This window comes from Rhea pennata, chromosome 18 (genome assembly GCF_028389875.1).
Source record: "Rhea pennata isolate bPtePen1 chromosome 18, bPtePen1.pri, whole genome shotgun sequence".
In the NCBI taxonomy this organism is placed as follows: domain Eukaryota; kingdom Metazoa; phylum Chordata; class Aves; order Rheiformes; family Rheidae; genus Rhea; species Rhea pennata.
Genome location: NC_084680.1, coordinates 10,829,546 through 10,850,247, shown reverse-complemented (window position 1 = coordinate 10,850,247; position 20,702 = coordinate 10,829,546). Strand labels below are relative to the sequence as shown.

General features: G+C 53.7%; 2 protein-coding genes and 1 long non-coding RNA gene across 6 annotated transcripts in view; 2 read left to right on the top strand and 1 right to left on the bottom strand.

Moving 5' to 3' along the window:
* Positions 1-237: 237 nt before the first annotated feature.
* On the bottom strand, positions 238-4,432 carry BRD3OS (BRD3 opposite strand). Its single transcript, XM_062590805.1, has 2 exons — positions 4,381-4,432; positions 238-4,005 (listed from the first exon to the last, which is right to left on the bottom strand). The coding sequence occupies exon 2, from the start codon at positions 3,261-3,263 to the stop codon at positions 2,928-2,930; it is 336 nt and encodes a 111-aa protein (XP_062446789.1). The 5' UTR covers positions 3,264-4,005; positions 4,381-4,432; the 3' UTR covers positions 238-2,927.
* Positions 4,433-4,629: 197 nt separating this feature from the next.
* Positions 4,630-6,639, top strand: LOC134148659 (uncharacterized). 3 transcript variants are annotated; one of them, XR_009960253.1, is made up of 3 exons: positions 4,630-4,674; positions 5,339-5,538; positions 5,758-6,639. It is a non-coding gene; the product is annotated as an uncharacterized LOC134148659 (long non-coding RNA). The 3 variants fall into 3 exon arrangements; XR_009960252.1 differs by lacking the exon at positions 4,630-4,674 and adding an exon at positions 5,065-5,223; XR_009960251.1 differs by lacking the exon at positions 4,630-4,674 and having other exon boundaries at positions 5,234-5,538.
* A 2,737-nt stretch (positions 6,640-9,376) lies between these two features.
* The window catches only part of VAV2 (vav guanine nucleotide exchange factor 2), a 141,849-nt gene continuing 130,523 nt past the window's right edge, over positions 9,377-20,702 (top strand). For both annotated transcript variants that reach the window (XM_062590651.1, XM_062590652.1), the window contains exon 1: positions 9,377-9,913. In XM_062590651.1, coding sequence (XP_062446635.1) covers positions 9,710-9,913 — 204 coding nt within the window. In that variant the 5' untranslated portion in view covers positions 9,377-9,709. The remainder of the gene's footprint in view (positions 9,914-20,702) is intronic.

The following is a 20,702-nucleotide window of genomic DNA, read 5'->3' as shown; positions in this document are numbered from 1 at the left end:
GGGCGAAGAGCCCCCGGTGCAGCGTGCCCCTTCGCCAGGGAAGCAGTGTGGCTTCTTTAAAGGGAGATGGTTGCCCACAGCTCCAGCAGCAGCTAGCCCAGCTCCTAATTAGAAAGAACGGCTATATGCTGAGCTTTCGCTCCTCTGCCTTGGCTGGGATTGTGCATGATAATAGCTGTAATCCTCGCATGTGCTAAAGTGATTAACATGGAAAAGAAAAACAGCTGCTCACAATGATGCATTCAAATCATTTTAATTTACTTTACCAAAGAGGCTACAACTGCATTTAAAACAAATGCATCAGCACTACAGAACTGGCTTACAGAAATGCTCGCTTCATAGCAGCCACTCCACAAACCTGCTGTGACTAATAAGAGGACACAGATATGGAAAATAATACATTTACAGCTAGAGAGATGGAAGAACAAGCCACGCTGCTTCCCTGTACTGTCATGCAGGGCCTCAAGGTTGAAAGAACTTATGCGCACGCTTAAGCTTCAAGAGTAACTTGAATAGTCCTAATTAACATTGCTTAAATAAATGAGTTTTGGTTTACCAGCCACATACATAAACAAAAAGGGACTGATTATACCATAGTAATCAACTTTTCATACTGAAATAAAATTAAAACATCTTTTCTATAAGAAAAGTAAAGAAAATGAACAGCTGGCTTTGAGGAAATGCTGCTGTTTTCCCCAGTTCTCTAAACTGCGAGTTATCACTTGGCCCTGGGCTGCCGGAGAGGATCCGAGCCCGCTTCTCCTGCCTCTCCAGGGTGCCTCCTGCCTGCAGCGGCCGGGGGAGCTCCTGGACCAGCCTCCTGCCCCTTCGCTCAGCCAAGGGCTGGAGCCCTGGGGTGGGGGGCACGTCCCAGGCGCTGCTCTGCCTTCGCCAGCGTCCTCTGTACAGGAGTCGCTGCCGCCACGGCGGGAGCAGTTCTGAGTCTAGCTAGTTTTGTGAATCCCATTAAATGCTTTTTTCCCCCAGTGGAAACACACCTTTTCCCCCAAATGTTTCTCAGCCAGAGCTAGCCCTGGCAAGATCGAGAGGACTGCTCAGGTGTGCAATACAACGCACAGATCCACGAAGCACCGATGTCCATCTTAGCAGGTTTAGCTTTATGAGCACGCAAATTAAAGTATCGAACATCAATACATGCATAAATAATTACATTAAAAAATGAGCTGCCCATGGTTTACAGTGAATTCATGTGTTAACATCAGTGCCGAGTACATAAAGCCCCTGTGATCTCGCTGCAGAACAGCTATGCTCTACTCAGCGCATCGAGATCAGCTCACTTTAGCATTTCTCAGTTTCAGCATTTAACCCATACAGTGCAGACGTGGAGAAGATTCTTCTTCGCTATATTCCCCACCCCCCAAAAATAAAGTGCTTGAAAAAAGTTTAAAGGGAGAGGTTTTAGATCAATATAACAAACAGAAATAATGACTGTGCCTAATTCTAGACAGGTGACTAATCCATACCGAAGTCAACAACAAAACCCGAATTGTTTGAAGTTAAGCATATACCCAGCTACTCTGCTGGGTGAGCCACGGCGGGCTCAGCACGCTGCAGGGGTAAGTCCTAAGCAGGCCGCAAACAGGTACCTGTGACACCAGCCCAATATTGTACTTAAATGCTTAATTCTAGGTACACAATTAATGCCCTGAACGCAGTGCTGCTATGTCTACAGGAAATACTTGGGTGCTCGCTGGATTGAGTTTGCATTTGACACGAGTTCTTCAGGGCTTGATCTTCCCTGAAGGAAGTTACAGAGTTGGAGCTCTAATAGAAATGAAAACCTGAGAGCAGCTTTCTTACCCAAAGGGTAAAATTGTAGTATTTTTTCCATCTTAAAATCCTTCAGTTAGTTGAAACAAACATTCCCAGACAGTATGTGCCAAATGTGCCAAACAAGTGGTGTTACCCAACCAGAATTAAATCCTTCCAAGCTACTGCATACATTAAGATTTAAACACCAAACAAACTTGAATAGACTCTTTTCTTCTGTAACTGATCTCTGACTGCAGGTAGGTACCTATTCAGGAACTTCCTTACGGCCCTTCGCAGGAGATGTGTGTTTACAGTAGCTTTCTCTTGCTGCTCTCTTGGGCCCGTCCCTCCCTTCCAGCGGGGTCATTCCCGGAGCATTGCTTGCGACTGGTGCAAGCTTTCCTGGCGCTGGGGATCTGTTTGCGTGAATGGAGTCAGCTCCCCTGACTCCATAAAATTATGTCTTTTACTGTTATTTCCCTAATACCCAACTGTGGCATCAGAAAGGGCATTTTGCTCTGCGCAGGACAGAACTGTTGTACATTTCTCCTGCTAGATATTTTGAAGGCTCAGCTAAAATTATCATTTTTTCCTTCTTCCCTTTGCAAGATAAATCTTTCCACTTCATAACCAGGTCGTAACAGACTGTTTCCTGATAAGTAATTAAGGAGAGACATGGCAAGCAGAACAAATAACAGCTGAGTATTTTTGCAGACAGTCTTTCTAAAATCTGCCTTTCAGCGGAAATCAGCTCAGATTTGCTTGTCCCCAACCAGCATTTACAGAACTTCAAAAATGCACGAGAACGAGCAAGTGAAAGTGGCTGCTGGGGATGGTTCCCAAATGACAGCGCGTTACTCATGCTACACGAGCCACTTATGAGCAACACGTGCTCTGGCACGGACCCTGCCAGTGATGATGGGCAGCTAGCACAGTCTCGTGAATTCCTGAGCGGGACTGTTTTCATTACACACACTCAATGTCATGCAGAATCTGATGCTACCAACAGCAAAAATAAACGTAAACTTCAGACAGCCTCTCTGACCTATCCTACACACACTGCTTCAGCCACAGGCCTGTCGTTAGGACGGTGCAAACTCTCCCAACTCAGTGCAAGTCTCGTTTGTCTCCATGCTGATGCAAAGCCACTGAAATTACATAATAGCACAAAACTTAGATTGCCCCGTGTCCCTGGAGACGTCCAGCTTGTTTTTGTCTCGCACCAGGATCGCTTCGTTGCCGTACTGCGAGTACCACATGCTCCGGCTCCGACTCAAGTACGTGTTAGGAGGGGCGGACTCCAGTTTCTGCTGCTGCTGCTGCCAGATGAGCAGCGACGTGTCCCTGTACCGCAGCCGGGCATAGCCCTCCGACAAGGCCTTTTCAGGCAGGGGCACCCGCCCGTTCATCACTTTGTCGGTCATCTGCTCAAGGGTCCCTCCCTCCGCAGGCCAGGGCTCCTTCACAGCAGCTCCCGAGCCCTGAAACATGCCTCAGTGGCTGGGTCCAGGTCAGCTGCTGCTTTGAGCTCCAGGGAGAGCAGCTCCAGGTGTGGATCCAGGTCAGCTGCTGTTTTGAGCTCCAGGGAGAGCAGCTCCAGGTGTGGATCCAGGTCAGCTGCTGCTTTGCGCTCCAGGGAGAGCAGCTCCAGGTGGGCTGCTCTCAGGACTCACGGGGCTGGAGTAAGCACCGTTTTGGCCAGGAGAGGGGACGGAGGACACGCACGCCTGCAGATCGCAGTGGGCAGTCTGACCTTGCTTACGTAACACAGTAGGACATCCGAAAACTTACACAGCGGTGATGACGCTCCATGTTTCACCTTGCAAAGGAGACATAAGCAGCTGCTTCCTGAAGGTCCGTGAAGCACCTCAACATGTGCGACCAGTGGTGCTGCTGAGGCTGGACTTGCTAAACAGCCTGGAAGCTTGAATGGCTCCAGATGAGTGTTGCTTCTCTGAAGGTCAGTGGTAAATCAGGGAGACCCAAAGGTCGCCAGCACCCAGGCCTGCGTGTGAACTCACCGCGTACGCCAGGCTGACGGAGAGGAGCCTAGCAAGTCCCGTGGTCACAGAGCAGATGCTGCCTCTGGGCCTGGCTGCAGCACCACAGGTGGAGCCCAGCCGCCTCCTGTGCGCCAGCTCCTGCAGTGGAGCTTCTCCTGGTCCAGGGGGGCAGCGCGAAGCCCCCAGCTCGGGGCTGAGTGCCCGTGTCCATCCGCGCCCGGGCTTTGACCTGGGGAGGGCGTGGGAAGGGTCAAGGTGAGGCCTGGCTGTGGGGGGCTGTCCTATAAGGGCAGCTTTCCCAGCACCACCACGTCCTGTGTCCCGGCTTCCCCCCCCCACAGGCTGCTGCACCCACCCATCCATCGCCCCCCACCTCCGTGGCTCCATGCACTGACCCATCCATGGTCTCGCCAACACCTCCATGGGTCTATGCACCCACTCATCCACTGTCCCCCCAACATCCCCATGGGTCCATGCACCCACTCGTCCGTGGTCCCCCCTTCCCCTCTACAGGTCCATGCACCCACCCCTTCGCAGTCTCCCCCCCACCATGGGCCCCTGCACCCACCCCTCCGCGGTTCCCCCCCCCCAGGGGTCCCCGCACCTCTCGGTCCACGCCCCCACAGCCGTCCACGGGCGCCTTCACCCCTCCGTCCACGGGCTCCCGCACGCCCCCACCCCCGTGCAGGCCCCGGCCCCACCGTGCCTGCCCGGCTGCGGCCCGCCCGGGCCCGGCGCCGCTCGGCGGAGCAGCCGCGGAGGCGCCTCCCGAGCGCATCACGGCGGGGAGGAGCCAGCGCCGGGGCGGGGGGGGGGGCGCGGCGGGGCTGGCTGCTGCCGCGGGCGGGGGGAAGCCCGGGGCTGCAGAGCGGCTCCGGACGCTGCAGAGGGGCGCGGGGTGCGCGGGTCTGAGCGCTGCAAGGGGGCGCGGGGTGCTGCAGAGGGGTGCGGGGTGCGCGGGTCTGAGCGCTGCAAAGGGGCACTGGGTGCGCGGGTCTCGGTGCTGCAAAGGGGCACTGGGTGCTGCAGAGGGGCGCCGGGTGCGCGGGTCTGAGAGCTGCAAAGGGGCACTGGGTGGGTGGGTCTGGGTGCTGCAGAGGGGCGCCGGGTGCGCGGGGTCCGGGCACTGCAAAGGGGTGCGGGGTGCGCGGGGTCCGGGCACTGCACTGGGTGCGGGGTGCGCGGGTCTGGGTGCGGGGTGGGGGGGGGGGAAGGTGCTGCAAAGGGGCACCCAGCGCGGGGTGCGCAGGGCCTGGGGTGTTACAAGGGGTGCTCGGCGCTGGGTGCGCTGACCCCGTGGCATTGCGCAGAGCACCTCTTCGTGCAGGATCCCCTCGGGTGAGACCGGGTGAACCCGCTGCTGTTGGCCCCGTTTGGCGCGGCCGGGTGCTGAGCCCGTGCCAGAGCGCTCTCGTGCTGCCCCGGGTCCTCAGCTGAAGTCCCTGGGGTGGGTCCGAGCCCTGCTACGTCCGCAGCGAAGGGCGAGCGCTTGCCTGCCTGGGGCTGCTTTCCTCTCTGGTCGGGGGATGTGATACCATTTACACCGGTTCGTTTCCTTCCAGTTCCCAAATTCGTGCCCATCCAGAGGCAGGTCGGGGAATGGCTCCTGTGCGGTGTCCCTGCGTGACCGTCGCCGTGCCCGTTGCACTCCTTCATCTACAAACCGCGCTGCATGGAGAGGGAGCGTGGCCGAGCAGCACCCCCTCTCCCGAGGGCCTGACCCGGAGCGTTTCCTTAGCCCTAGTGTCCCCTGGCTAGCACAGTAAGAAACATGCTGCCGAGAGAACCGTGTGGTTTATTTTTTTGCTGGTAATGCTACATTTAAGCTCTCAATCTTCTTACCTCCTGTGAATGCAGCGCCATCTAATCTCCTCCTAAGGACCCGATGCACGCGCTTGCTCCGCAGCTGCGTGAGGCGCTGCTGCCTCTGCACTCGGCCTTTCGGGATGCAAACAAAAGCCCTGTGTTTTCCTTCCGTCAGGCAGAAGGCATGTTGCAGTTCCCCGTTCCCAGAAGATTTAGCCCAAACACAAAGAAGCAGGAAGAAAGAAAGACGGAAAAAAAAAAAAAGAAAAGAAAAAAGAAAGAGGAATGAAGGCACTATTAAAATGCCTTTTATTAAGATTGCCCTGACATTGCTGCTTAATTTATGCCCCCTGCTAGCACAGCGGAGAGGAGACAGCCCAGACCTCACCTTTTGGAAGCTGCAGAGCAAAATGCAAAATTATTCAGTGGAACCAGATTGACTTTTTGGGCATAGATGAGATGTCTGGATCCTCTCTGAAAAATTACCCTTTCTGCTGTCACCAAACATTGAGTGTAACAGAAGAACCCAGCCTTTGGGTAGCTGTGGTGCCGAGGTAACACCAGAAGAAGAGCAGAGCACTGTAGGCCTCCAAAAGTCACCAACTTCCACCCTTCGGGGAGCACTTGCTGTGCGTCCCCAAGGGCTCAGCTGACAAGGAACCTCCCAAATAAATCTTGAAAGCAGCGGCAGGAGACTGGAGAAGGTGAAGCCGTGGCGATGGCAGCAAGTGGCTTGTTCCTCTCCTTGTTCTTTGAAGAAAATTCCCGTGCCTCCCATCAGAGGTGTCTGCTTTTCCTTCCCAGCCAGTTGTCTCCCTTCTGGTGTAAAACTGGACTGGGCAATTTTCCTTTTAGCCACCCCTCCGGACTGTGATATGCTTTGGGTAGATCTGGTTTGGACAGGAAAGCCGTTGTGGGCAGCGAGGAGGACACAAGGCTGGTTGCAGCGTCCACCCATGCAGGGCCATGACGGTGCTGGACCAGGGGTGGTGTTTTATTCCCTGCACCCTGGGCACCGGGGGGCCAGCACAAGAAATAAACTCTGACTCCCAGAGAATGGTCTGTGTCCGCTTCACCTCTCCTGGTGTCCAATTTGCAAGTGCTTTTCCAGCATATTCACACTGGGCTCTTGGGCATTTTCCCACCAGTGCTGCCAGTGACTGCAAGGATGGTTCCCGGATGCAAATTGCCTGGGCAGGTAGAGCGGGTGTTTATAGCAGTACATGAGCCCAATTGAGAAGTATCGTCTGCATGCAGTGCCTACGGGTAGGCTGGTACAGCAGCATTTGCCTCCTGCCCGGTTCACTCCCGGAGTGTTAGGAGAGGGGCTGCAGCTGCATCTCCCTCCTTTCCGGGCCATGCCAAGCGCAGGTGCATCCCTAGGGATGCTCCGCGAGAGCCGCTGCTGAGCAGCACGCTCGGTCACGCTGCGCTTACGAAACGCTCGGTGACGGGCGATCACAAACGCGAAGGGAGCGATGCGAACGAGCCGGTGAGCGCCGGGGCTGCCGTCGGTGCACGCTGCGTCTGACCCAGAAGGCGGCAGCGGCCACCCGTAGGCACCACGTGGCGGGTGGCCGCGGGCATGGCGTGGCGTGGCATGGCGTGGCGATACCTCCCTTGCGTTGAAGGGCTCTTTTCTGATGGCTCCTCCAACAAGGCGGCGCCGCGACTGCCACTCTCCGTGGAGTGACTCAGGAGTCAGAGCAGACTAGAGAACTTTTACTTTGCAGTTGAAATGTAGCCATTTCCCTGGGTATATTTTAGTTGATTGGTATGGCAAGATCTACTGGCACATGTTTGTGCGTTTAAATTTTTTTCTTTAATGACTGGTTTGGTCTATTCCATGCTGGACTGTTAAATTCCCAAACAGCTACTGCTTTGCCAGCTGGATATTCCCCCCGGCGCTCTGCAATGGGAACTGCTCCACCGCGATGGTCAGCTGCTGCCCTCTGCCAGGGAAATAGCTGCCTGCGAATTTTCTCGCACAGATCTAGCTAGTGAGACATTTTGAGATGAAAAAGCAAAATGTTAGTACCGTTATTATCCTTCCACCATATCCAGTTATCTCCCAGGCCTCTCTCATGCGGGAAAGCAATAAAAACATGCACAAGCGAGCCCCCAAACCGTAAGAAAAGCAGCACGCTCCGTCTCCAGCAGAGGGTAGTGTGCCAGCGCCCGGGCGCTCGCGCGGCGCGCCAGCCTTCCCCGGCGGCACGACTCCCCTTCGGTTCAGGCGAGCTCCCTTTTAGCTATGGGTGCATTGAAAGCAGCGCCCAAGTCCTCCCTCTTGATCCCATCCTTTTCTGTTTCGGGACGTGTATAATCAGAAACTCATAGCCCACAGGAGCGCCTGCTGGGTACGTATTCTTCACTGTGCCTTCCTCTTTTTTTTTCTTTCTTTTCTTTTTCTTTTTTTTTTTTTTTGATGCTATCAAGAATCTCTCTGCCATCAGGCGTTTTTATTGCTGCCGAGGTAGGTGAGAAGCGTACTTCCTCCAACACCTCCCACACAGGTGCTGCCTTCGCAGCTGCAGTGATTGCGTGTAAGAGTTCAGGGGCCAAGAAGACTTTTTATCAAGCAGTAAAGAAGCCAGGACATGGCTAGCAGCTTTAATTATATACGCATAATAAACTGCTCTGTACTTCTCTACCTGCCTACCTGGTGTCACAAGGCAGACCGGTGTGCAGTGAACCAAAATTATCCCTGGCACAACTCCAGGCCTTTCAATAGCCTTATGATTCTTGCCCAGTGGGTGCTGTTAGAAGAGCTAGCACTCTGCCAGAAAAAAAGCTTAATGAAGAACAAAAAAATGTAGAAGTTATTATGAAAAATCCCTCTGCAGGGCATGAGCAACTGCAGAGTAAAGTCAGCGTACACCAGGATACACCCAGAACAGCTCTGCTTATGAGACTTGTGCCTAAGGATGTTGTTCTGTCTCAGCTTATATGGTATTTACTGCGTTCTGCCAGACGGGAACTGGCCATTACACCGAGCGAGAGCAGAAACACACAGAGTGGCAGCAAATAAGGCTAAAAGAGGTGCCTTGTGTGCTGCTAAAAACCTACCAAACTTTCCTCGGAATATCCAGCAATAGTTTTTAGTTCTTTAGGGTTCTCTTCCTTCCTACGCTGGAAATAAAGGGTCATGCCAGTAGGGTCGCTCTTTCCTCTTTATCTCCGCTTGGATACATTTGGAAGAGATTAGCGTTGCATTTGTTTGACACACAGGTTAATAGCTTCCCTCCGTTCCCGTCTCAGCTTCCGGTTCTGGCTATCTGGAAAGCCAGGATGGAAATTAATAGACGAACAGTGGGGAGAGGCTCTCCGAAGAAAACTCGGAACAGGGCCGCTTCTAAACTGTCCCGATTTGGACGGAAGCCACCTGAGAAAATTAGAGTTTTTCAAGAGTTTGCTGCCACGGAGTTAATAGCTGAGAGTTGAGGTTTGTAATAAATACGCTGGCAATTAATTATGGGAGTTGTCCTCGTGTTTGAAAGTCAAGGAATACGATCGCTTGTTTGGGTTAAACATCTCCCCCGCGGAACCTGCCGCGGGGGGGGGGGGGCGGGGAAAGGGCAGTGGGAGGCAACGGGGGCTGGAGGGGGGGAGCGAGGCCGAGCGCGCCCGCAGCCCGCCCCCCGCACACGAAGGGGCGGCGGGGCGGCCGCCGGCTCCTCCCGCCGGGGCGGGGACTGGCGCCGGGCAGCGCGGCGGCGGCGGCGGCGGCCGGTGCCCTCGGCGCAGCGCGGCGCGGCGCAGGTGGGCGCCCCGCGGCCAGTGCCGCCCCCGCTGCGCGCTCCGTCCGCGGGGCCATGCGGCGCGCCTAGCCGCGAGCCGGCGGGGCAGGGGCAGCCCTCCGCCGGAAAACTCCGCGCCGCCGCCCCCCCCTCCTTTCCTCCTCCTTTCCTCCTCCTTCCTCCTCTTCCTCCTCCGCGGAGCCCCGCGCGGGGCGATGCCTCCCCGGGCGGCGGGCGGCGATGGAGCGGGGCGCTAGCGCGGCGCCGCGGTGCGGAGCGGCCCCCTCGGCAGCCGGCCGCTGCCCCTGAGCAGCCGCGAGCAGCAGCAGCGGGAAGAGGAGGAGGAGGAGGAGGAAGGCCGGCCGGCGGGGTGCGTGCGCGGCGGCCATGGAGGAGTGGAGGCAATGCGGCCGCTGGCTCATCGACTGCAAAGTTTTGCCCCCGAACCACCGGGTGGTGTGGCCGTCGGCGGTGGTCTTCGACCTGGCGCAGGCGCTGCGGGACGGGGTGCTGCTCTGCCAGCTGCTCCACAACCTTTCCCCGGGCTCCGTGGACCTCAAGGACATCAACTTCAGGCCGCAGATGTCCCAGGTAGGACGGGGCGCGCCCCGCGGTGCCGCGCGCGCCAAACTTCGTGGGACGCTTGGGCGCGTTCGCGCCTGTAAGGCCCGTAAGTGTCCGTCCGTCCGTCCGTACCCAGGGGTGCGTGTGACCCGCACTTCGGCCCCGCCGTCCAGCTCCCGCCTTGGGAACGGTGCTGCCCGCAGGGGCCGCCCGTGGGAACCGCTGGCCGCGGCGGGGGCGTCCAGCGGGGAGCAGGGGGGGGGAACCGTGTCCCCCCCCACGCCACGCCACGCCACGCTGTTATCCCGAAACAAAAGCAAACGGCGCCTGCAGGGTGCAGATGTGTGGTTACCACAGCGCTTAATGAGGCAGTGCTCATTAGACGGGGGGGGGGGGGGGGGGGGAAGCTCCTGGACGTTGTCCTGGAGGGATACTGGCCTCGGGGACCAAACTTTGCCCACGAGATAACCCCCCTGCCCGGCGTCGTGCAAGGCCCCAGGCCGATCGGGGGGGGGGGGGGAGTGGGCCGAGCCCCCCGCCGGGTCCCTGCTGCGCCTGCCCGACCGCAGCGTTGAGTCCCGTAACTTCAGGGCTTCGTCGCTGGAAAGGTTTCCAGCTGCTCTTTGTTTTGGTGGAAGTGGGCTTAAACAAACAAGCAAACAAACATCGGTTCTGGTTGTTTTAGTTTTAAACGCTCATCATTTTTTTTTTTTTTTAACCCAAACTGGGTGATATTTGCATGGGAATCGGGAAGTGAAATCGATTATAAAAAAAATGAAACTGAGTAGTTTGTCCTCCCTGCCCGACAGCCTGTGTGCTGGCGAGTGGATAGTAAACTGTTGTCCTCTTTGAGCGACACCAGGTGTTACTGGTAAAAGGGAGGCCACAAATCTCCTGGTAACAAGGACATCCAAATCTCTGCTTAACTTTATTCAAAGATAAATAATGTGTAGTGGTATCTTGAGTTCTAAATATACGCTCTGCAAACATGCTGCCTCTCCTGCAAGTGCCTGTTCCCCTTGCTCTGTGTGAGAGTTTTGCTGCAGGCTTTCCAGCAGTGTTTTCAGCTGTTCTGACTTCTTACCTAGCAACACGTCTCCTTGCACACTCGGAGGAATTGCTGTAATCGAGGACAGCTGGCAGTTGTAATATCCTCTATGAGGTGTTTAGGCTGCACCTTGGAGCAGTGCTTTGGGGAGTGAAGCGGGTGCTTCACTGCACGTATGTGAGTGTCGGGGACGTAGGGGACAGAGCTGCTGGCTTGCAAGGTCCAAGACCTGGATTCCCCAGATGGTCTGGGTGGGAAGCCCAGGCTGTACAGTTAAAAGGACAGATCAATACATAGGTTCTTGTGTTGGTGCACAAGACTTGCTGGTTAAGAGTAAATAACAGCGCCTGTGATGGCTTTTCCCAGGATGGAACAACGCTGTGAGGCTTCCTTTTAGCTTTCCAAGCTATAAACTGACCGAGAAGCTGGTGCTTCCAAATATAAACTGTCACATTGGAGCAGTAGTTGTGCATGGACTTGTACATTCTCAGAGCATGCTGAGAATGACATACTATGCATTTTTTTTCTTTTAAGGAAATATTATAGCCCTACAGATCTACTTTCAGTTAATATCAGCTCTGTGGGGAATTAAAAGTGGGTTTAAAAATGGTAGTTGAAATCTAGCGACGATCTGGCATTCATTTGGAAAGAAGCTTCTTGTTCCGGTTCCAGAGGCAGGTGTGTGTTTTCGGAGGGGAGAGTTTACTGCCCAGCTGTGGTTAATGAAGTTGCTTTCTGCCTACCACACCTGACAGCTTTACTGGCCTCACGAGAGGTGTGAGGTGAACTTGCCCAAAGCTGAATTGGGTGGCTTTGGTGGTCAGCTCAGCGAGAACCTGTTTTTTGAAGCAGACCTGCAGAGCCTGGTCACGGGCGGCCCCGCGGGATGGAGCAGACACCGAGCCCTTGCGTAGGAGGGAACCTTACAGGGAGGTCGGACTCGCCCTGGAGATCGAGTGTTGCTTTGCTCTGCCTGGGATGAGATCCAAAGCCCAATCGATGTAGTTTTGAGTCTTTATACTTGCTCTGACATATTTGGGATTTGATGTTTACGTGCTAGCTGCTGGATTTGGGAATCTGTGATTTCTCCCCCAAGGATAGCTAAAGACAAGAGGTGTCTTGCTGCTCTTCACCTTCTGCGCATCTGCAGCGCTGGGGACGGGGACTCCCGATGGGGGTCTGCAGCCCCTGCCGGGGGTCTCGGTGCGTCAGGCTCATGCTGTGACTAGCAGTGAGCAGCTTTGTATCCCCAGGCCAAATTTCAAAGGAAGATTGTGGGGACCTGTTGTTGTCAAACAGCTGTGATGTGTTCAGGCACTGGGGCAGAGATGTGCGAGACAGTTTCTAAACTTCAGAGCTTGCTTTTGACTATAAATGCACCTTCGGCATAACTGGCTGGGCTGGATCGCCAGCTGTCATCTTCGCTGCGGAGAATTTTTTCTTTTCTCCCATTCACCTTGAATGCCAAGGGACAAGACGCTCGTGTTAGACTTAACATCCAGCAACACTCTGTTCTTCACCTTGCTCAGTGACTTAAACAGGGTTGTGCAGGTGTGTAATGAAAAACAGTGTTTTGCCCGAGGTGAGCATCGTTTCAAAGGCCAGAGGTAAAACCGTGTCTCTCTGCACAGCGAATGCTTTAAGATCGAGACGCGGTAGTGCGTTTTCTTCTTCTCCCTCTGCGCTGATTTGCAGGGGAGCTCGTTTTTGCTTGCAGCTCTTGGAGGCTGGCGAGCCAGCCCCGCTCAACGCAGGAAGACCGGCCGTGGATGAGGCGGCAGGGAGAGCAGGCCGATAACAGAGGCAGGTTGGCCGCACAGCAGCAGTTCACGCCCTGACGCGAGGGTATGTTCGTTTAGTTCCTTGTGTAAAAAATCACCTCATTAGGCTGAGATCTCCAGTTTGCTTTTTCAAGCCCGGTTCCAGAGAGGAGACTGCCGTTCCTTGGCAGTGCCTGCTAGGATGAGCTGACCCCGTCCACCGATCAGCCCAGAGTTAACTCAACCTCTGCAGACAAGAACAAAATAAGCAGGAAAAGTCTCCAGCCGGGTTTGATGAGCCTGGAGTTAGAGCTTCGTTTCAGCTGGTTGCTTTTGCTGCAGATGCCATTTGTAAAGAGGTGGGAAGTGGAGTCAGTGTACTTGCCCTCAGTATTAATTGGTTGATGTGCATGATTGGATTTTGGGGGCATTTCAAGCTGTTTTACTGGCCTGTAAACTGCAAGTGATGCAAGAGGCATCTTTATTTGCAAACGTGAGCAGATGCAGCACCCAATTTGCAGCCCTCCTGTCCCCTGTGCACAACATATTTCTCCTTGCTCCCACCCCTCTCCTTCTCCCCATCCCTACCTGGAGCAGTTCCAGGACCCTCATTCTTCCCCTATATTTCCCTCTAAATTCCCCCAAAGCTGGCATTGATTTCCCATCCTCTGACACGGTGCAATACCGCTGCCCCTCTTGTATCCCATGTTCTTTCTGAGATTAAGATGGAGAATTCTGAGCTTTGAATTTTCATTGATAATTAGGTTTGAATTATAATTTTGTCAAGGACAGATGAAATGACTTCTTGTGTCATGGCAGGATTTTTATTGCAGATTTGGATGGGCGTTCATACTTGTTGGGTTTTTTCATTTGTCCATGAGGAAATTAATGTTCCCTGACATGGATGCAGACAGATGGAAATTAGTACCTTTGTCAAAGCACTTGTGTACTTTTAGGGCTTGAACATCCAGCTTGCTGAAATCTTGACTCTGAGTAATATAATTTTGCCCCTACTGCTCCTGCAGGGTTGGCCTGACACTGCTCAAATATTTGTTTTTTGTTGCTTCTAAATCTCCTAGACACTTGAAATTATGCTACCATGTATTTGGGGGGTTGTGTATATGAGTGCACAGACTTTAAGTTAGCAGTAATGATCTACTCATTAAGAATTCCTATTTTGGAGCTTATCAGCATCTCTCTATAGATAATTCATCTCTGCCTGCAGCACACAGAGGTTTCATTTGGGCTCTTTATATTGATGAGATACAACAAACCTAATTGGCATGATGATGTGGCTGCCCACTGTTCTGCTTGTGATCTTAATAGGGAAGCATGGAGACAACTGCCTTTCCATGATGGTTTGAATAACACACTACACCTGAGTGAGTTGTCAGAAGACTTTATGGTTGCAGTTTTTTCTTTTTCCTGGAGGATGGAAGTAAAATAACGCGATATCAAAGTCCTATTTATTGGTGATGTAGAAATTCACTTGCTGTGACAGCTCAGCACGGGTGGTTTGTACCAACTCCTTCTCCCAGGTACGCTGAAGATCAAGGCACGTTGGCATGTTTGGCACTAGCAATTATTCGCAAGGCTTTGGGACTTTAACGCACTGCTTGAAAGCTTCATAGCTACAACACTTCTAATTACTTCCATATGTCATGATAGTAGCTAAATATAACTCAGTATTATCAGAACTGACTTGTTTCTGGAGTGGTGAGAGAGGGTAGCTGGGCTGTGCAGGTCCGACTGTGCCTTCTGCCGGGTGTACCAGTGCCGGGATGCTCGGCAGAGACCTGAGGTTACTGTTGCGGTTGGAGGCCACCATGAAGAGTCCGGTTGTCTTTTGATCCTGGGTGCTGCGTGCGACAGAGACACCCCTTGTCCCACGCGAGCGGGCGGTCTAGGAGCGCACTGCCGAGGCCGAAGGCTGAGAACGTGTCCCGCTGTCGCACGGGTGCTTTCCTGCCTTGGCAGCGGGCCCCGCCGCTTGTCGCCTTTTTCAGGGGTGGGATAACCGTGCTGCTGAAGATGGCGAGTGTCCTGCCCTTTTGGGATTTGTGCCTGTTCCCTAGCCAGGGGAAGGGTTAAACGTTAGTCGAGTTTTCTGGTCCATCAGTTGCTCGGCCGCTCTGCGTAGCTGCCTTCTGATCTACCCTGCTCCGGTCCTCTTGCTTTTTATTTACTCTCTGCTTCTTAAAGTCGAGTTCTGTTCCAAGAAAGGCTATAAAAAATGGCCTCGTTGCATATCCCTGTTTACTGTGTCTCAGTGACTTCCCGTTCGGATGTGCGAAGCTTTCCAAAGGAAGAAGAAGGTGCTCTGGCTTTTACGGCCAAGCTCTTTGCAAACAGGAGCTGATTGCAGTCTCTCTTCCCTGCTCTCCTTGATGTCCCCCATGACGTGGTGGGGAGTAAATGCCAAATAGTGTCCTAAAACCTTGTGTTGCCTGGAGGTGGTGTCCTCCTTTGGCTGTCTGAGGTTGCAGAATGTAATTTAACCTGTGGCTGCGGGCGAATATGTATCCCACTGGGGCGGAGGGGTGTTGGAGGGATCCCGCTGGCTGTGCCAGGAGGGATAAGAAGGAGCGCAGGCGTTTTGTGTTCCCCTTGAATGACTGCCGAGAGAGTTGCATACCTGCATTAAGCACCTAGCAGGAACAGGCTCTGGAATGAATAGATGCCTTTAAAGACACAAAGCCAGGAAACTCAGTGAATTTGGTGACTTTTCAAGGTGGGCCCAGGCTTGGAAGCCGCCTTCTATCTCAACAGCATGTTGATGAGCTGTAAAAAATGCTCAGCTTGTCCGTCCTTCTCGGCAGCATCGCTTCATGCCAAGAGATGAGGCACCTGGTGGCTCAGACCCTCCGGGGAGAAGCAGGCGCTTTTCCAACTCCGGCGCTTGTGCTGCTTAACTCCCGTAGCCGCGGTGGAGTGAGGTGGCTGGGGGCGAAGTCGGGCTGCAGAATTTTAGGCTTCCTCTGGTTAAACTAGGTGTGCACCAGGGTTTAGTTGATGCTGGAGGCAAGAGCGGTAGCTGTGTCCTCTGTCAGGTGGCCGGAGAAGGGGCTGAGCGTCGTAACCTTGCCTGAGCCTGCTGGATGGGTGCTGGTCCCCAGCACCCTGCCGTGCCTTATGGGCATGGGAGTTACTGGTGCTGCTGCTGGAGCTGTTGCTTTCTTCAGCCCATCTGGAGCCAGAAGGGACCTGATTTTTCGCTCTGTCAGAAATGTTGCTTAAGACTGACCTGAGGGCAAATTTTTGATCTGCTGCTTTGTCCCTTCTTAAAGAGCCAAACCTTCTGTTTTCCAGCGTTCCAGCTTCTTCCCTGCAGTATTTCCACCCTTGAATCCCCCAGGAGCCTGTATCTAAGAGTGTCTCAAATACACTATTCCCATATTTGATTTTTTAAAAAATATTATTATTAGTTTTTAATTTGAAGCCTTTCTCCTGTGGGAGAAAGTCACCCCAGCTTTAATGCTGGATTTAGCCCGAGGCGAGGGATGGGGGGGTGTTTCCTTGGGGTGACTCCCGTGCTGCAGCCCCGCACGCAGCTGCCCGCGGACCGGGCTCAGCGTTTCCAGCCTTTCCCCCGCGTTTCCCGGCGGCAGGTGCCCTCCGCTGTGGGAGCAGCTTTTCCCTTTGCACGGGGATCGGGGGAATCCTGCTGTCCGGGCCCCTGCCCGGCGGGAATGGCACCGTGCAGGACTGAAGCCGGTTAATCCCCGGACACCTTCCCTTGCCCCAGCTGAGTTTTGCGTGGGCTCTGCAGTCTCCTTTCCCTGCTTGCTGGTTTGCAACGCGGTCTAATTGCAGCCTCCTTTCTTACTCTAAGGTTTGTCCCCCTCAATGATTCTTTTCAGGGAGGGGGAGGACTCTTTCTTTCTTTTTTCTTTTTTTCTTTTCTTTTTTTTTTTTTTTTTATGGCAACTGTTAATAAAAATCTCCATCTGACAGCTTCAAACCCAGCATTAATTAAAAGGCTTTTCCCAATGATGTATTTCTCCTTAAAGAACCAAGACAGCCTGGGAAAAAAAAGTCTGTTTCTAATAAAAATGACTTTTTTTTTTCCCCCTCATGTTTTCCATGGTTGCTGCAAACGATTGTACTTCATCTGATGATACAACTTGAATGCAACCCCTCCTTCCCTCTCCCTGCTCCGTGACTGCTCGCGGGTGGCTGGGAGCCGCCGGCAGCACCGGGGTCTCTCGCGCCCGTCGGCCCTTTTGCTGGAGGGGCTGAGCGAAGCTTTGCCGAACGAGCGAGCTGAGTGTGTAGCTGCGTGTTTAATGCAACTTCGCCACTCCAGTCGTTGCTCTCCAGGCCTTTTATAGCAGGGTTTGTTAGCGCTTTTGCAACCCCCTGATCTCTGTGATTTGCGATCTGCTTATTTCCGTGCATGGGCATTTGGTGTGGGTGTAGCACACCTCTCCCTGCAGATGTGACTTTTTTCCATCAAGTGTGGGGCTGTCAAGCAGTGTAAGCTGCCTGCAGACGTCCTCGTGCTCCTGGGTGCTTCTGCTGGGAATATTTACCAGGCGCCCGTTCTGGGCTAGCCCAGCACTGATGGGTCTAGTGTGTGTTAATGGTAAGTTTTAGCTAAGATATCATCACCTGAAAGATGTTTCATCCAGTTTATCTGAAAGAGGTGAACCTGTAAGAGGTAATTTGAGCATCTGAGTCCTTTTTTTTTTTTCCCCTTGTGTCAGAGGGAGTTCTTGCTCTAGCAAAAGCCTGCATGACTCCACCATAGAAGGAGTGGGAAGAACATGGGTGCAGACAGCTCTGCAGTTGCTAATGGGTTTTTCTGCTGAAAATCCCTTTGCTCTGTAAGACAGCAGTTGTCCTTGGGAAAAGTCACCGAGGAGTGATGTCTCGGTCATGACGTTTTCCAGGCTGTCTAAAATCCCTAGTAGAACACACATGTTTTGGAAGATTTCTGATTTCGAGAGTGTTGTCCCCCCCCCCCAGCTCCCTGCAGGCTCAGGGCTGCGAGCGCTTCCCGTCTCCGAACAGAGGACGCCGACTTCCCCGGCTTCCCCTGGTCTCTCTTCCGCCGAACGCGCGGTTGCTCGGGGCAGGGGGACGAGCGAGAACGTGCAATCTATTCCTGGCGTGTTGCAACCTGCGGGACTGCCCGCGCCGGACAGCGGCTATTCTGCTGGCAGATCCTCCTTCGCCTTCTTGGAAAGGCCCCAATCTGAGTCACGTCCTGGCTTGCCGGGCCCGCTCGGCTCGGCTCCTCGGCCGTTCATCTAGCGCGCTCGCCCCGCCGGCGTGCTGCGGGCCGCGGCAGGGACCCAGTCCGAAACCAGGGGCACCGGTTGGCTTCTCGGGGTTGCTAGACCTCGGCGTGCGGCGGCCGCTCATGCCGGGGCCGTGTTTCTGGCCGAAAGCAGAATTGGGTGATAAATGGGGAGGGGAGCAGGTTAAAAGGTTCCTCTAGAGGAAACTTTCTCTTCAAGCAGGCCCTTAAATCCTGATGGGATGGGGGAATTGGCCCTTTCATAGCCTGCCTCTCTCCGTCTGTGTTTTCTGGTAGTTTAGCTGCTAAATGGAACATCTGGCGTTTGAAAGGAGCAGCGGCGGCGGGAGGAGAGTAGAGCCGCAGAGGAAACGCGGGGGAAGCGGTTTGTGCCTGGTGCCGCAGACGCGGAATCACCGGCGAAAGCCGCCGAGCTCTGAAGCAAGACGTGCTTTATAAACTGATTTTTTTCCTTGCACGAACGAGCTGTTTGGCTCCTCGGGATTTGTCAGGCACTGGGAGTAGCTTGCAGCTGTGCCGGGCTGGGAGCGCCCGAGTCCGGGCGAGGGTGCCGGCTCCTGCCGGCGCAGGGCTCGTCGCTAGGTTCCTCCGGAAGGGTGAATTTCTGCGTGCAGGGTTGCAGGATGTGAAATGCGAGCGTTGCGCTGAGATCTGCTCGCCCGTGCGTGCCAGGACGCGATACTCGCAGGGAAACGTCCGTAGGGCACCTGTCCCCGTTCATCTCCCCCCACGACTGCGGTGGTTCACCGGCTGCCCGGCCGCGTGGGTCGTTTCAGTTTGCAAGACCAACTGGAGGCTCGGGGCTGCGTGCTTGTTCAGTGACGATGTTTTATGTGAAATTAAGACTTTTCACTAGGCTTTCTAAAAACTAAAACTAAAAAAAAAAAAAAGAAGAAGAAATCCAGGATCCTGCTAGCTATAAATCTTCCTACGCTCCGTGTTTTCACGTAACCGTTGAGGTCGGGTGAAGGCTGAGTATTGGCTGCCGTTGCGCATCCGTGGTCCAGCTCTAACCCCTGCAGGTACGTCGGTTTGGCTTTTCCCGTTGGCAGCGATAGGGATGCTACCTGTGGTGGAGTTTCCACCTTTTCCCAGGTCTTCCCGGATCTAGTCTCCGCTTTGCCTGGCGTTTTCCTGCGTGATGAAGTAGGTCTCGCCAGGGCCAGTGTGCGGGTTTGGGGGTGTGTCACAGCGTTTTACCCGCACGGAGGGACGTCGAAACCTTTCCTTTAGGGGTGACAAAGGATGGAGGTAAACTTCCCTTGTTGACGGTTCAGTTATCTGAAATAGGATAATGAGGAAGCTTTAATGAAACTACAGTATCCGCATGATTAGACATTTTATTTTTTTTAAAGCCAGGTTGTCGCAAGAAGCATTTCTAATTAGAGAGAGATTTAATTCCAGATTTTTGTCATTCCCTCCCCCGTCTTTCCCCCTTAATTATATTTGCTAACGTGTTTAACAGCTTTCCCTTCAGAAAAGAACAATTTATTCAAAGGTCATAAACAGATTTTGGCATTAATTACTCCAGGAGCCGTACTGGGTTGCGCTGGAGAAATCAACTCCGTTGGGAATGCTAAACCTTTCTCAGCTGAATTTATCCGTGGCTGAAACGACTTTGCACATACACACATGTGAAAGGTGCCTCCCTCTATCCCCCCCCCAAAAAAGAGGTCACTGCATCTGCATCTTGGGCCCAAGAGTTTAAAACCCATGGGAATCTTGCAGTTAATTTCCGTGAGTTTTGGAACAAGCTTCTAAACAACATTTCTTCCATCAACCGCTCACTTCTTTCATTTTATGGAAGATATTTAAGAGCATTTCTATCCACTCGCTCTGGAGCCCGTTGCTGCTGTGGATCGCTTGGAGTGCTCCTCGCCGGACGCGCCGCGGCTCCCCGTGCCTGGCAGCAAACCTGCACCGGTTCAGCCCGGCTCATAGCTGAGGTTAATAGTTTTGGTAACCTCCAGATTTTGGAACATCTGTTCTAAGCGATAATAAAACGGTGCTTAGGGGAGAATTAGCATACAGCTGCTGGGATGGGTGAAAATCGCTGTAGAAAAAATGAATTTGTTGATGGAAGATGAAGGCCTGCTGCATTTTTCATGTTGCCCGATGCTTTTGGCAGCACGCGCAAAATCTGGTCCTTTTTGTGGAGAAGGACAATGCCGTAATATGGGATTCTGATGCAAATTCAAGGCTCGGGCGTTTTAATTTCAGCAGAGCGCTTTGGCCGGCGTTCGGTTCTTTCTGCAGCCTTTGGCGTGCTCGAAGCGGCGGCGGCGGGCGAGGGGAAGCCGCGTTTCGCCGAGCCTCGGATCCGCTCCCCGCCTCTGCTCCGACACCTGGAGCGGAGCTGTTGTTAGCGTGGAGCTCCCTTACGGCAGGGCGCTGAAAGCAAGAGCGCGCGTATATTTGCAGAAAGGGGTATTTAACCTGTCTTTATGCTGAAGGTAACTTAATACCCGCCTGATTTTTGTCGCGTTAGCAGACAGGCTTTGTCGTGCGTTTGAGTGCTGAAGAATAAATGTCAAACTTCTCCTCCCTCTACCTGCTTAGTATTTTACTCAGGGGAAAAAAAAAAAGGAAAAAAAAAAAAAAAAAGAAAATTGTGGAAGTGGAATGAAGTGATAGACGCTGGCAAACCTGCCGGGTTGTGCCGCCGTGGCCCGCGCGGGGCCGGCCTGCCCTGGCGGGAACGCTGCGCGGCGGTGCTCCGCCGGGCTTCTCCTTCAGCCCTTACCC